Raw genomic sequence first — 15,332 nt, 5'->3', positions numbered from 1 at the left:
CCGGCGTGGGAGGCGGCTGCGCGCTCCGGCCGCCCCGGGCTTGCCGAGTGGGCACCGACAAGTATTTGGTTTCCCTCTTCCCCAGGCTGCCGTAATCTTAAACTGCCGGGAGCCCGAGGCCTAATAAATTTTATAGAGAAACGCACATTCCGGAGGCCGCTGTGGGCACTACTGGGTTGCCTCTGGAAGAATTTTTGTAATTTGGAGGGCAGTCCCCGTTTTAACTTTTTTCATTTTTTGAAATTGGGAGCTTCCACACCAGGACAACTGAAACTTACAAACTCCCAGGGAGGGCCATATTGTTTTTGAGAGCCTTCTGTCTGCGGTTTGGCAGTCTCATCGGTGCCGTCCCCCGAACTCCTCTCAGGCCCTCCCCTCGGAGCCGACTCCAGCTTCTCTGAGCTTCACTGCCACCTGTGAGCCGCGGCACGGGCCACGGCTCGGAGGGGAGCCCCCTTTGCCCTGTGTGGTCCCTCTGAGGAGTCCTCCTGGCGGGGCTCGGGGTGGTGGGGAGATGAACGCTGCGGCCAGCAGCTACCCCATGGCCCTCCTGTACGTGGGTGACCTGTACTCGGACGTCACCGAGGCCATGCTGAACGAAAAGTTCAGTCCTGCGGGGCCTGTGCTGTCCATCTGGGTCTGCCGCGATATGCTCACCCGCCACTCCCTGGGTTATGCCTACATCAACTTCCAGCAGACAGCTTTCGCGGAGGGGGCCTTGGATACCATGAACTTTGATGTGATTAAGGGAAAGCCAATCCATATCATGTGGGCTCAGAGGGATCCCTCTTTGAGAAAATTTGGTGTGGGAAATACCTTCATCAAGAACCTGGACATACAGATAACAAGGCACTGTATGATACTTTTTCTGCTTTTGGAAACATTGTCCTGCAAGGTGGTATGTGATGAGAACGGCTCTAAGAGTTATGCCTTTGTCCAGACCCAGGAGGCTGCCAACAAGGTCATCGAGAGGATGAACGGCATGCTCCTCAATGACCACAAAGTGTTTGTGGGCAGATTCAAGTATCAAAAAGAGTGGGAAGCTGAGCTTGGAGCCAAAGCCAAGGAATTCACCAATGTTTATATCAAAAACTTTGGGGAAGAGGTGGATGATGAGAGTCTGAAAGAGCTATTCAGCCAGTTTGGTAAGTGTCAAGGTGACGAGAGATCCCAGTGGGAAATCCAAAGGGTTTGGCTTTGTGAGTTACAAAAAAACACGAGGATGCCAATAAGGCCGTGGAAGAGATGAATGGAAAAGAAATCAGTGGGAAAGTCATTTTCGTCGGCCATGCACAGAAGAAAGTGGAACGGCAGGCCGAGTTAAAGCAAAAACTTGAACAGCTGAAACAGGAGAGAATTAGTCACTATCAGGGGGTGAATCTCTACATTAAGAACTTGGATGACACCGTTGATGATGAGAAGTTAGGGAAAAAGTTCTCACCTTTTGGATCAATCAGCAGTGCTAAGGTAATGCTGGAGGATGGGAGAAGCAAAGGGTTTGCCTTTGTCTGCTTCTCATCCCCTGAAGAGGCAACCAAAGCAGTCACGGAGATGAACGGACGCATCATGGGCTTCAAGCCACTGTATGTCGCCCTGGCCCAGAGAAAGGAAGAGAGAAAGGCTCAGCTGACCAACCAGTATATGCAGCGGGTGGCCAGGATGAGAGCGCTCCCCGCCAATGCCATCTTAAATCATTTCCAGCAGCTGGGGGCTACTTTGTGCCAGCAGTTCCACAGACCCAGGGAAGACCTCCATATTACCTAACCAGTTAGCACAGATGAGGCCTAATCCACGCTGGCAGCAAGGTGGGAGACCTCAAGGCTTCCAAGGAATGCCAAGTGCTATATGCCAGTCTGGGCCTTGTCCAACTCTTTGCCATCTGGCTCCAACTGGTAATGTTCTGGCCTCTCGCGGCCTCCCTACTACCACTCAGAGAGTCGGATCTGAGTGCCCGGACCGCTTGGCTATGGACTTTGGTGGGGCTGGTGCCGCCCAGCAAGGGCCGACTGACAGCTACCAGTCTGGAGGTGTTCCCACAGCTGGGCAGAACCTAGCGCCTCATGCTGCTGTTGCTGCCATTGCTGCTCGGGCTATTGCACCTTACAAATACGCCTCCAGTGTCCGCAGCCCTCACCCTGCCATCCGGCCCCTGCAGGCACCCCAGCCTGCGGTCCATGTGCAGGGGCAGGAGCCGCTGACCACCTCCATGCTGGCCGCAGCACCCCCCCAGGAGCAGAAGCAGATGCTGAGTGAACGTTTGTTCCTGCTCATCCAGACGATGCACTCAAACCTGGCCGGGAAGATTACGGGGATGCTGCTGGAGATTGACAACTCGGAGCTGCTGCACGTGCTGGCGTCCCCGAGTCTCTCCGCTCCCATGTGGATGAAGCTGTGGCGGTCCTGCAGGCGCATCACGCCAAGAAAGAAGGTGCCCAGAAGGTGGGCGCTGTCGCTGCTGCTACCTCTTAGACGAGGACAGAGCGATTCACAAGCCAAATGAACCCTCATGGAATTCAGCTCAAGGTTTGAAGACGTCCTAGCTTGTCCTATGGACCTCAACGCCAAGAACCACAAATTGCAAATTTAACAGGTCATTTTGTATCAAAAGGTCAATTATGATGTGCCTAGAATTTTTCAATTAAAAGAACATATTCTCTGTGTTCTGATATGGCCCAGAGAGTGTTAACTTTTTTTTTCTATTGTGAGTTTTTTTTTTTCTGCCCAGAAATTGGTTTTATTTGATGTACCCAAGTCTTAAGTTTCTCAATAAAGAAAAAAATCTCCATAATAAATAAATAAATAAATAAATAAATAAAAATGACTGATACAACAGGATCTGAACTTCCCAAAGGACTGCATACTTAACCATTCCATCTCCCTGCCTCTCTGGAAAGTCAACTTGCTTTTAATATTCTGCATCCCTCTGACTTCTTTTGCTTTCACTGAGCCAATATCTAGCCATTACAAATGAAATTTACCACCATTCCCTTTTTGCATTTCATTTACATGGTTCTGTCTCTGATACAAAGGGGTGTTCAAAATTCAGATTCAGCTGGAAAGGGAGTTTTATCACATACTGTGTTTAAAAAGCACACACCCACACACATCCAGAGGACCACATTAACTGCTAATTTGAGAGTATGCTGGTGATGTGGCAGGCAGATGAGAGCGAGACAGAGGTTAGCAGTGTGGGTGAGCTCTGATTTGTGTGTGTGTGTGTGTGGTGCTATAGGGTCCACCAACGTGACAGTCCCCAGAAGGCCTCAGGCCACTTGCTAAGTCCCAGCAGATGAGCTGACTTCAGCTGTGTGAAACGCAGCCCCATCTGGAATGGGGGTGCCTTGTGACTTTTTTGCTCCAGGAGTTCATAGAGACTGCTCTTGAAATTGGAGAAGTCTGTAGCATATGATTGTCCCCATCCCACTCAGACAGAATATTTTGAGAAGTCTAATTATATAGTGAGGGTGGAAGAGAGACGGTTTAGATAAGCCCTTTCTAAGGGCAGGTTGGAAAGGGCTGGTAGGGAGCCCTGGGCAGTTCTGCGAGGCAGGGGTGCCCTCTGCAGGTAAACCAGAGGGGCTGCAACCACTGTGTTCCCATGGGCCTTGGGGGTATGTCCATAGCCCAGCCATCCCCCTAACAGAAGATGCTCACCTCCTTGCTGTGTGACTTCGGGTGAGTTGTTGACCCTCTCTGAGGCTCAGTTGCCTCAACTGTAAGGGACAAAAACCCCTACCTCGTGAAGTTGCTGTAATGATCAGAGAGAGAAAATGCACCAAAACTGCTCTGCAGAGGGGCTGGTACGCAGTAAGTCTTCCAAATGTGGCAGCTCCTACCAGCAAAGGCAGTAGCAGCAACAGCCCCATTACCACTGTCACTGGCATCTTGAACAACAGTAAAGATGACGATGGAGTGATCTAGCAGAGGGAGAAGGGCTTCTCTGAGAACAAGCACAGGCAGGGCTGGGGCAGGGGCTGGAGGAAATCGGGGCCAGGCAGCCCGAAAGCATTTTGATTTACCAACTATGTCTATTCCAATTCTGGGAGACAGTTTTCACCTCCTCTTCTCCCTAGAGCCCCACAGGGCCGAAATACGCCGCTCCCTGGAAGCAAACTACCCCAGGCAGAGAGCTGAGATATACTTGGAGGAGCCCAGATGTTTGCAAATCTCACAGTGGTGGTGGACCTGCTCACACTGATCCACAGAAGGGACTCTTTCCACAGCTGAAGGGAAGGAAGGAGTCCCTTCTGTCTAACTTTGTCTCCTACTGTGACTCAGCCCCCAGCATCTCTGTAAGGGTGTCCTGCTTTCCCCCTCCCTCCACCTCCCCACCTCCCCCCAACCCCCATAGATCAGAGGGCTGGACCAGGTGGAGGCCTGGGCTGTGATCACCACCATCCGTTTCCTCTACCATTCCTGCCCACCCAGGCTCACTCCTTCCTTCACTCTGATCCCTGCAAAAGCACCCAACCCTCTTGACGTATCCTAAAAGGTCTCTAATGCTAACTTCAGGGAAACAAACAGGGGTTAGCAAGACTAAGATAAGATGGAGAAGTTACTGAAAATAAGTAAAGGAAGAGTAGTCTCTGGTCTTCACCAGGACAAAAAGGAACCAGGGTGATTGCTCCCAGTTCCCCTGACTGACTCAGTTCTCTGGTTTTTCTTGGAGAATACTTCCTTTACTTAAAACGTTGATGTTTTGCTCGTCATGAATTTTTTTGCATTTTTTAATAGTGCACTAAAATATTACTTATCTTAATGAACCGAGTTTTTTGACCATCTTAAATTCCATGCACTCACCTTGCGCTAGTCCTGGCCCAGAGATTAAAGCTGCCTGGGTCTCCACTGGGCTCCCTTCTCCCCAGACAACCCACCCTTAACCCCATCTCTCTTTTCACCTACAAGGAACAGGGACCACTCACCCTTTGTTTTTATTTACTCCTTCCTTCAACCAATATTGACTACGTACCTACTATGTGCTAGGTCCCAAGCCAGGCACTTTGGAGACAAAGACGAATTTGTTCATTCATTAAATGTTTTTTGGCCACCTTCTGGGTGCCCGGTCACTGTGCCAGGCTCTGGGGACACAACAGTGAACAAGATAGACATAGTTCTTGACCTCTGGTGTGAGAAGTTCAGATGATAAATATATTCGTAAAGAATTAAAAACAAACTTGCAGATAGCAATAAGTTCTACAAGGAAAATAAAGTGAATAGGCCATGCCCTCAAAATGCCCACAGTCTGGGGAGACAGACATATAAATGGGTAATTGTTAAACCAGGTGTTATGTACATGGATGGCAGATGCAGAGGATGTTTCGATGGAGGTGGACAAGAGGTGATTTCCTAGGGAGGAGAAAGTTGGAGCTGAATCTTAAATGGTGAGGAATTGGCCATGTGGAAAAGGAGGAAATGGCACCCCAGATCCCAATATGGAAGTGAGCAAAGGCTTGGAGGTGAGGAAAAAGGAGGGGAACAGAGCTGGTTTTATCACAGGGAGAGACGAGACAGGAGGGGCCAGGCTGGGAGGCCACTGGGACCCCAGGTGGAAATGCTCAGAAGACGGCTGGAAACGAGAGAGGGTCAGCCAGAGAGATGGAAGACAATGGCCCATTAGTCAAAGGCAAATAAAATTCTGAGTTTTGGATGAGAAGGCCCCTGAGTCCCAGCACAGGGATCTACTGGGGTGGAGTGAGTTTTTCTCAGAGACAAAACTCTCCCAGGTTATAAAATCATCAGGTATTTCCCCCCTAAATTCAACTTTCCTTAGCCCTATGCCTGGAGGGAATCCAGTCTGGTTGCCCTAACTCACAAGACACTCAAAACATAGTTGAGTGTACAAATGCCAATTGATTCTAGGCTTTTTGGTTTTAATTTTTAATTTCCAGCCCTTGGAGAAGAAGGAGGTCCTGAAGCAAGATCCCCACCCATAATTGTTCAGCTTTCTCGTTATCCAAAGACTGAAGTCTGTAAAATGGAGTTAGTTATGCCAACCACAAAAAAAGTTGTTATGAGGACTAAAGGAGACTGCTTATGTAAACACATTTGTGAGTGATGAAGTTCAGAATAAACATAAAGCCTCTAGCTAACCGGCGAAAAGCAGTACTTCACTAGCTAGACAAGTGGAAACAAACCAAATAACGTGGGGTCTTATCACAGACACCTTGGGAAGATATGTCAGGAGCAGGCCATGAAAATCTCTAAGTCCTCCTGTAGCTGTGCCTTTCTGGAATCCCAAAGTTCAGGGCGGAGGTACAGCCGCCCAGAAATTTATTTCTCCATAAATTTGAGCTCCCCAAATCCCCATGAAGCCCAGGAATGACGTGACTGCAGGGCGCGTGGGCCCATTGACACCAAGAGCATCTCCATAAATCAAGGTCTCACTCCCGCTGGCCTCAGACTGCTTTTTCCAAGGTGACTGGACAAAGTAGAAGGGTAGTCACTAACCTAAGAGTGGCATCTGCCTTTGAGAAGAAAGAACCCTGCAAATGTCTACAGGACCAATTCTCTAGAAACACATCCCTCAGAAGGAGAGGTCACTCTTCCTTCATCTCAGAAGGTAATGCACCCAGGAGGATTTCAAGGGAGAGTGATAATCTTCCCATGCATTCATCCAATTTGGGTAGCCCCTTGAGGCAGACTTGGAGGAGCCCTATTCCAGTGCGGGGTCAGCCCCAGTGAAAAGTCAAGGTGACCACAGCCCTGTCACCAGTTACCCCTAGGGAAGCAGCCCAAGGCAGCCCCCCAAGGCAGCCATGTGAATCACAGAATCTTAAATCAGCTGGCACAACACCCTGATGATACAGGCAAGGGAACTATAGGCCAGAGATGGGGAGGGACTAGTCCAAGGTCACACAGTCTCCAGGGGAAGATTCAAGGTTAGACCCAGGGGTCCTGGCTCTTTCTTGTGGCCTCACTACACACCTCCTCTAATGAGGCCACATGGCAGTTCTAGCCCAGGACTCCAGAAACTAAGCCTCATCCACCAATTCATTTGGCCACCTTAATTCCTCCAGTAGCATCTAAATTATGTGAGTGTGGAAGCCAAAGAATATAAAAAGGTGCCTTGGGCCTCCCTGGTGGCGCAGTGGTTGAGAGTCCGCCTGCCGATGCAGGGGATACGGGTTCGTGCCCCGGTCTGGGAGGATCCCATATGCCGCGGAGCGGCTGGGCCCGTGAGCCATGGCCGCTGGGCCTGCGCATCCGGAGCCTGTGCTCCGCAACGGGAGAGGCCACAACAGTGAGAGGCTCGCATACCGCAAAAAGAAAAAAAAAAAAAAAAAAGTGCCTTTCACAAGGGTAGGGGATTAAGAACTACAAACTACTAAGAAAAATAAACAAGCTACAAGGATATATAGTACAATACAGGGAATATACCCAATATTTTATAATAACTATAAATGGAGCATAACCTTTAAATTTTGTGAATCACGTCATACACCTGAAACTTATAAAATATTATACATAAACTGTAACCTCAAGTTTTTTTTTCTTTTGGCCATGCCACGCAGCTTGAAGGATCTCAGTTCCCTGATCAGGGACTGAATCCTGGCCTCCGCAGTGAAAGTGCTGAATCCTAACCACTAGGCCACCAGGGAACTCCCTCAATGTTTTAAAAAGGTGCCTTTCAGGGACTTCCCTGGTAGTCCAGTGGTTAAGACTTCATGCTCCCAATGCAGGGGGCCCAGGTTCGATCCCTGGTCAGGGAACTAGATCCTGCATGCCGCAACTAAAGATCTCCCGTGCGGCAAAGAAGATCCTGCATGCGGCAATGAAGATCCCATGTGCCACAACTAAGACCCAGCGGAGCCAAATAAATCAAAATAAATATTTTTAAAATATATATTAAAAAATTAAAAGGTGCCTTTCTTGGACTTCCCTGGTGGTGCAGTGGTTAAGACTCCACCTGCCAATGCAGGGGACACGGGTTCGAGCGCTGGTCTGGGAAGATCCCACATGCCGTGGAGCAACTAAGCCCGTATGCCACAACTACTGAGCCTGCGCTCTAGAGCCTGCGAGCCACAACTCCTGAAGCCCGCGTGCCTAGAGCTCATACTCCGCAACAAGAGAAGCCACTGCAATAAGAAGCCCGCGCACCACAACGAAGAGTAGCCCCCGCTCGCCACAACTAGAGAAAGCCCTCACGCAGCAACGAAGACCCAATGCAGCCAAAAATAAAACATAAATAAATAAATTTATTAAATAAATAAATAAAAGAAAAATAAAAACCTGCTTTTCATATGTCAAAAACAAGTGGGCAGAGAAGGAAAAACATCATCCTGGGAAACACAGGTACCTGCAAAGTTAGCTAACTTCATAAACTGTGGGAGGTGATTGAGGAGACCATGTGACTTGGAAGACAGAGGCCACACCTGCCCAAGGTAATCAAGCCCCCAGAGTTGTTACCGATCAGTGTTCTTGGCCTCCTTAATAGAAATTGATAAAAGGCCAGACAAGAAATTCAGGCAAGGCTTTATTGTGGCTCCTGCTGCAGCAGGAGGGAGCGAGAACAAGTAACAGGTTCCCTTGCTGGCTCCCTGAGGAGGGTGAGCTGGGTAGGGGTGTGTCCAGGGGTCAGGCCGGAGGGATGGTTTAGGGGGTCTGTCCTCCCCTTTGGTGGTGGTGTGTGCAGGGGGCATGCGCGGTACCCTGCTTTTGCTCCCGGCTCTTCAGAAGTGGCAGTTGGGTTTTTGGTCTTTTTGTATCTTGTTGTCCATCATTTGCCCAAATTGCACATGAATGCAGTTATTTTTAGTCCCTTATAGTTTCTTTATATTTTTTTGCTCCAGGAGCCATTTGTCCAGGTACAAGCACTGCAGAAAAGGGTCTCAGGTCCCAGGTCTGAGATGACCTAAGCAGGGGTCTGGAAAAAGCAGCTGAGATGACTGAAATGGAGCCTTAAAACACAGTCACACAACCTACTGTATAGCACAGGGAACTCTACTCAATGCTCTGCGGTGATCTAAATGGGAAGGAAATCTAAATAAGGAGTGGATATATATATACGTATAACTGATTCGCTTTGCTGCACAGCAGAAACTAACAACATTGTAAAGCAACTATACTCCAATAAAAAGTAATTTAAAAAAACACACACTCACACACACAACACTTTCATAGGACTGTTGTGGGGATTATGTAAGATGATGGATCATAACGTCTGGTACATAGCAGGTGTTCAAGAAATTGTTTCTGACACTAAATGGCTAAGCCATGAAGGGACTGGTTCCCTTCTCACCCCTCTTTTACAGAACAGAGCTTACTGTATTGCAATTGTCCAGTTGCTTGCCTATTTGAGAGTAAATTCAGTGAGGGCGGCAACCATGCCTGGCTTGTTTACACATTGTAGCACCCCAGCTCCGGGCACATAATAGGTGCTCCATGCAGATTTTTGAACAAACGAAGGAACGAACAATGAATTGAGGCAGGAGATAGATGGGCCCCAGGCTGAACAGTTTCTCCCCTGTGGACAGAAACTCCATAATAGCAGAAACTCCATAAAAACAGGATGATGGAGGAGTTGGGCCCTGACCAGATAAGAGATGAAAGACCACCTATTCCTCATTCTTGGAATCAGGGAGACCTCCTCAACTACACATGTGCAGAAAGGCTCTTTGGGGACTTCCCTGGTGGCGCAGTGGTTGAGAGTCCGCCTGCCGATGCAGGGGACGCGGGTTCGTGCCCCGGTCTGGGAAGATCCCACATGCCGCGGAGCGGCTGGGCCCGTGAGCCACGGCTACTGAGCCTGCGCGTCCGGAGCCTGTGCTCCGCAACGGGAGAGGCCACAACAGTGAGAGGCCCGCGTACCGGAAAAAAAAAAAAAAAAAATCGGGGTAAGACTTGGATCAGATGGCTCCGCCTCATCATGCTCTTTGTCCCACCCCTTTCCACTGCCCTCCCTCTCAGACTCCGCCCCCTTCCTGAGGAAGGTCACCTTCCAACGCGGGAAGCCAAGTGGACATGCGCTGAGTCTACCGCGCACGCCCTTGTTGGCTTTCTCCTCCTTCCCTCCTCCCCCTCGGAAAACCGGAAGCCGCCTCCCACTCGGTGGCTCCTGCGCGGCTAGCGGTGGATCCTGGCTCGGTGCCGCGGTGCTCGGCGGGACGCCGGCGGAGAGTGACATCGGGGTTAAGGGGTGGGGCTCGACGTCAGGATCTAAGATGGCGGCGGTCGTCGCAGTCTCCTTGAGGCGCCGGTTCCCGGCCACAACCCTTGGCAGGGCCTGCCTGCAGGTGAGTTTCGGCTCTGGCGTGGGAAGGGCAGGGATGAAAGTCACGGAGATGGCTTGCCGTTGAGGGGGCGGCGGAGGAGATTGAGGGGAGCACAGGGCCAGGCCTCAGGGAGGAGGATACCAGCTCCCGCTTGCTCAGGGCTCTGATTTTGGACGGGAGCATCCCTGCTGGTTATCGTTCTGCACCTCCCTGCAGCCTGTGAGTTGGTCTGGGCGGAGAGGATTTTTTTAGACATAAGAATAAAAAAGAAGTTCAGAGAGGGGACTTGAATTGCCCAAGGTCACATGGCGAGCGAGTGACGACTGACTTGGAAGCAGAATTCGAGTCCAAACATTTGAACGCCGAGCCCTTTTTCTGCCACCAAACCATCCCCTCTGAGAAAGACAGAACCGCGAAGGAGGGACTGGGAGGCGAGGCACTCCTCCGGGGTGCAAGGTTGAGGGCTCAGTAAAGAGGGGAAGGGAGAAACGGAGGAAAATCCACTCAGCCCCCTGAGGATCTGGGTTCCTTGAAGCAACGTTATTCTCTCAGTATCCCTGACTGTAAAGGACGTATCGTTAATACCGCCAGATTTTGGGCTTGGATCACAGGTACAGGGCTTGGCGCTGCTCTTATTTATATTATTCTGGGTGCATTGATACGTTTCCTCCACGCCCCTTGTATTGTCAGGAAACTACACACTTCTGATCTGCATTCTAAATGGGAACAGGTAGAAGGGGAAGGAAAACTGCCATTGCAATCTGTGTATATCAGGGACTGAGGTATTACAAATCCCTTTCAAATCTTTTTTCCTCCTCTGGGCTCCTGAAAAAACCCTGTAAGGTGGGTGAGCAGGAATTCTAACCTCCTTTTTAGAGATTTGAAAACTGAGGCCCAGAAAGAAGATTTTTTTTACTTGCTCAAAAATATCACAGCCAAGAACCAGTTGATCCAGAACCTAAACTCAGTGTTTTGAACATAATTTGTGAAAAACTCCTAGCACAGATCTGGGCACGTGGTAGGTGTACAAGAAATATTCGGTCCTCTCCTCTTCTTGCACTCCCATGAGAATACGTCTCATCTTAAGTAACTGCTCTGGCTGCACAGCACAGTGCATATGGCCCATCTTCTAATGCTAAATCTTTCCAATATGCTATACGTGAACTTAGACAAGTCATTTTACAGTCTTTCTGAGAAGGAGGGATGAGAAAGAGGACTGCCTACCAGAGCCTCAAGCTGGTGCCCTCTGAACATTAAATTGGTGATTGATCATGACATTTTTACCAGTTCCTTTTATAGCTGCTGAGCAAGCAATTTAGTTGTGAGAGCCGCACCAATGAGAGTGAGTTCTAAAGCTCAGGTCCCTCTTCCAAGCATGAATTGTAGAAAAGGCTGGTTTCATAGGTCAGTGTTGTAATTCCAAGTGAGGCCATTGTAGGGCCTCCTGAGGGCAGAGAAAATAGAAGATTCCCCCACACATGCACCCCCTTGTAGGAATATGCATTCAGACCCACAAAAGCCACCTAAAAAGTAATGAGCGTGGTGTATTAGCTCTGGGTACAGTCAGGTTCCTAGGAGTCTAGGACACAGCAGGATTTTCTTCTGAATTCCTTTTATTTAGTTTGCACCGCTGAACCACAGTTCTGCCTGTAAGTATTTAACTGTAATGTATGAACTGTTGTTTGTGTTGTTACCTCATTTCTTCGTCTAGACTCTGTATTCCTTGAAGGCAATTACCACCTACTTTCAGTTGTGTATATCATTGCTCCTAGCACTGGCAGGGCTTAGGATACCTATCTGCCAATCAGAATAATACAAGAACTGATACGGTTGCCAATACTGAAAAGCAGAACTTACTTTCTGAGCCATGCTAGAAACTTGGCCCTCTAGTTAATCCTATGAGGTAGATTTTAATACTCCCAACCTTCTTACGAAAGAGGAAATAAAATCAAAGGTTAAGTAATTTGCCAGAGAACATCTCGCTACTAAGTGGTAGAGCTTGGATGTGGACCCATGCCACTCAGACATCTAGCTCCAAGCCTGCTCCTTAAGGAAGCTTTCCTAGGGACATAACAAGCTGCCTTCAGCATGATCCAGAATTCACCCTTCTCATCCTCCGTCCGGTTTCAGTCCAGTTGTTGATGATCTTGCTTCTTCCCATAAATTATAAACTCTGGGTTTCATCTTATCCAAGATTTCCTACAAAGGTGCGCTAAGCCTTGAATACTCACTAGTTTTGTAGATTGAGGTAGAAATGCTTTTGAAGGACACCCCCCCCCCCCGCCACACCGCCACCTTGGTCATGGGTTTGTGGTATAAATTTCTGGACAGGCTACAAAGAAAAAAAACCTCAAATTTTTGCCCACCTCCCCACTTCCTCCTGTATATCCTCCTTTTCTGCCTGTTGCTGTGGGACAGTCGGCAGCACTCCAGGGGCTGCCCTTCCCTCGTGCTCTCTGTCCCACTGCTTATTCAAAGATAGCTCTCCAGGGCTTCCCTGGCAGCTCAGTGGTTAAGAATCTCCTGCCAATGCAAGGGACATGGGTTCGAGCCCTGGCCCGGGAAGATCCCATATGCCGTGGAGCAGCTAAGCCCGTGCACCACAACTACTGAGCCCACGTGCCACAACTACTAAAGCCTGCACGCCTAGAGCCCATGCTCTGCAGCAAGAGAAGCCACGACAGTGAGAAGTCCGTGCACTGCAATGAAGAGTAGCCCCAGCTCACTGCAACTGGAGAAAGCCCACGCGCAGCAACAAAGACCCAACACAGCCAAAAATGAAAAAATAAATAAATAAATAAATAAATAAATAAATTTATTTAAAAAAAAAAAAAAAAGATAGCTCTCCATGAGAATTCCCTGGCAGTCCAGCAGTTAAGACTCCACGCTTCCATTGCAGGGGTCATGGGTTCAATCCCTGGTTAGGGAACTAAAACCCCGCAAGATTCGTATGGGAAAAAAAAAAAGATAGCTCTCCAGAAAGTCTCCCCTTTCCCCTGCCTTATCAGGTTTTCCTTCTCTGCTGGATCGGCAGCAGCAGCACACAAGCATGGTGTAATTTCTTCCGTCTTAAAAAAAAAAAAAAAACGGATCCAGCCACCACCCCAGTTCTCCACTCATCTTTATAGAAAAATGTCTCAAGACGTGTCTGAACTCGCTGACCACAGTTCATCTCCCCACATCTTCCCATGAACCTATTCCAGTCAGACTTTTCACGCTTAGCACTTCACGGAAAGTACTTGGGTCAGGGTCACCAGTGACCTTGGCTTTGTTAAATCCAACGTCAGTCCTCAGTTCTCATGGTACTTTGCTCTCTGAAGCATATTGTTCACTCCCTCCTCAAAACACTTTTTTTGGCCTGACTCCCAGGACATCCCAGGCTTCAGGTTTTCCCCCTTGCACATTGGCAGTTCTTTCTGTCTCCCTTTGCTGATTTCTCCTTTTTTGCCCCAAACTCTAAATGCTGTGGCTCAGTCCTTAGGCCTCATCTTTGTAGACACTCCTTTGGGCTTTAGATACCTCCTAAATTTATGTCTCCAGCCCAGACTTCACCCCAAATCTTCAGATTCAGATGGCCACCCAACTATATTCTCAAAATCTCCTCATGGATATTTACTAAACTTTGCTTGCCTAAAACCAAACTCCTGCCACACACACCAACTTTCCCTCCCATCGCAGTTGATGGCAACTTCATCCTTCACGTGGCTTGGGCCAAACACTTTGGAGTCATCCTTGTTCTTTGCCTCACTCCCAATCTGTAAGCAAATCTGTCAGTTCCTTCTTAAAGTGTATTTAAAAACTAACCGCTTTTCACCATTTCCACAGCCACCAGCCTCGTTCAAGCCATCATCATCTCAGCTGATTATCGCAGTTACTTCCTGCTTTTCTTGCTTTCATCTTTGCACCTCTACAGTTGGTTCTCAAAACAGGAGGCAACATGATCCTTTCAAAACTTGTCTTTGTCACTCCTCTGCTCAAAACCTTCCAGTAGTTTCCCACATTACTCGGGGTAGAAGCAAAAGTCCTTCCAAGGCCTGCGTGGTCCGGTTCTCCCATCAACGTCCTGATTTCCGCTCCTGTTCCTGTCCCTCTCACTCAAGCCATTCTCAGCTACCACCGGCGCCTCGTTTCTCCTCAAACACATTCCCACCTGAAGATCTTTGTGCTCCGTGCTCCCTCTGCCTTCTGCGCTCTTCCCCTAGATTTATGTGTGGCTTGCTTACTCACCTCCTTCGGGTCTTTGCTCAAGTGTCAGCTTTTCAGTGAAGTCTTCCCCGGCCACCCCATTTAGAGTTGTCTCCAGGATCCCTATTCCCCTTCTATCCCTCCCTCCACCCCCATCATGGCATTTATCACCACCTGCCAAACTATAGGTTTTATTTGTGTGCGTCTCCTCCAATCACTGTGTAAGCTGCACAGGACTGGGATGTATGTCTGTTTGGTCCTTGATTCCCCCAAAGCCCAGAACAGTCCCTGGAGCATAGTAGTTGAACAAATAAGTGAATGACTATATCTGGACCAACTACCGCCTAAAATCTTGCTGATTGTATAAGTAGAGTAAAAACTTTTGCTCTATGGATCTTTTGGGGGAGAGGAATTATCTTTTTGTGCTGTTCTGTTTGGGATGTGCATTTTCACCACTATATAGCAGCTAAAAGGTTGGACTTTGGAATCAGATGACCTGTGTTTGAATCCTGGCTCTTTTGTTATATGACCTTATTCTCATTTTTTAATTAAGAATAAAAAACTTTCCTCGTAGAGATGTTGTAAAGATTAGACATAATTTAGTACGACATCTGGCACGTGGTAAGGGCTGAGCGATGAAAGCTGTCGTTATTACTTCTACTACATAAACCTACAGAACAAATTTTTAGATTTCTTTGTTTGGGGAATGTTTTTTTAATCACAGCTCCCATAATCCTGTGGATTAACTCTTAGTTCAGCCCTCAAGATGAACAAAGTTCCATCACTTTTAGAACCACAACCTGCCCTGGCCATTTTGATTTCAGTATCTTCTCTCTTCGTTCCTGTTAGCCCCCCCTTACCCCACCAAATGTTGTATAAAATACGTTGTATAAAAAACTCAAAATGAATTTAAATTAGTTGTTTTGGAAAAAAATT

At 48.4% G+C, this 15,332-nt stretch overlaps 1 protein-coding gene, 1 non-coding gene and 1 pseudogene across 2 annotated transcripts in view; all 3 read left to right on the top strand.

The window, feature by feature from the left end:
• The first annotated feature begins 514 nt into the window (after positions 1 to 514).
• LOC132477704 (polyadenylate-binding protein 4-like) lies at positions 515 to 2,469 on the top strand (annotated as a pseudogene).
• A 5,167-nt stretch (positions 2,470 to 7,636) lies between these two features.
• Positions 7,637 to 7,709, top strand: TRNAW-CCA (transfer RNA tryptophan (anticodon CCA)). The gene has a single exon. It is a non-coding gene; the product is annotated as a tRNA-Trp (tRNA).
• Positions 7,710 to 9,980: 2,271 nt separating this feature from the next.
• The window catches only part of SDHB (succinate dehydrogenase complex iron sulfur subunit B), a 36,636-nt gene continuing 31,284 nt past the window's right edge, over positions 9,981 to 15,332 (top strand). The window contains exon 1 of the mRNA XM_060080195.1: positions 9,981 to 10,232. Coding sequence (XP_059936178.1) covers positions 10,161 to 10,232 — 72 coding nt within the window. The 5' untranslated portion in view covers positions 9,981 to 10,160. The remainder of the gene's footprint in view (positions 10,233 to 15,332) is intronic.

The sequence above is a fragment of the Mesoplodon densirostris genome, chromosome 2, assembly GCF_025265405.1.
Source record: "Mesoplodon densirostris isolate mMesDen1 chromosome 2, mMesDen1 primary haplotype, whole genome shotgun sequence".
NCBI classification, from domain to species: Eukaryota; Metazoa; Chordata; class Mammalia; order Artiodactyla; family Ziphiidae; genus Mesoplodon; species Mesoplodon densirostris.
The sequence above is the reverse complement of the archived record's forward strand: the minus strand, read 5'-3'. Positions and strand labels throughout refer to the sequence as shown.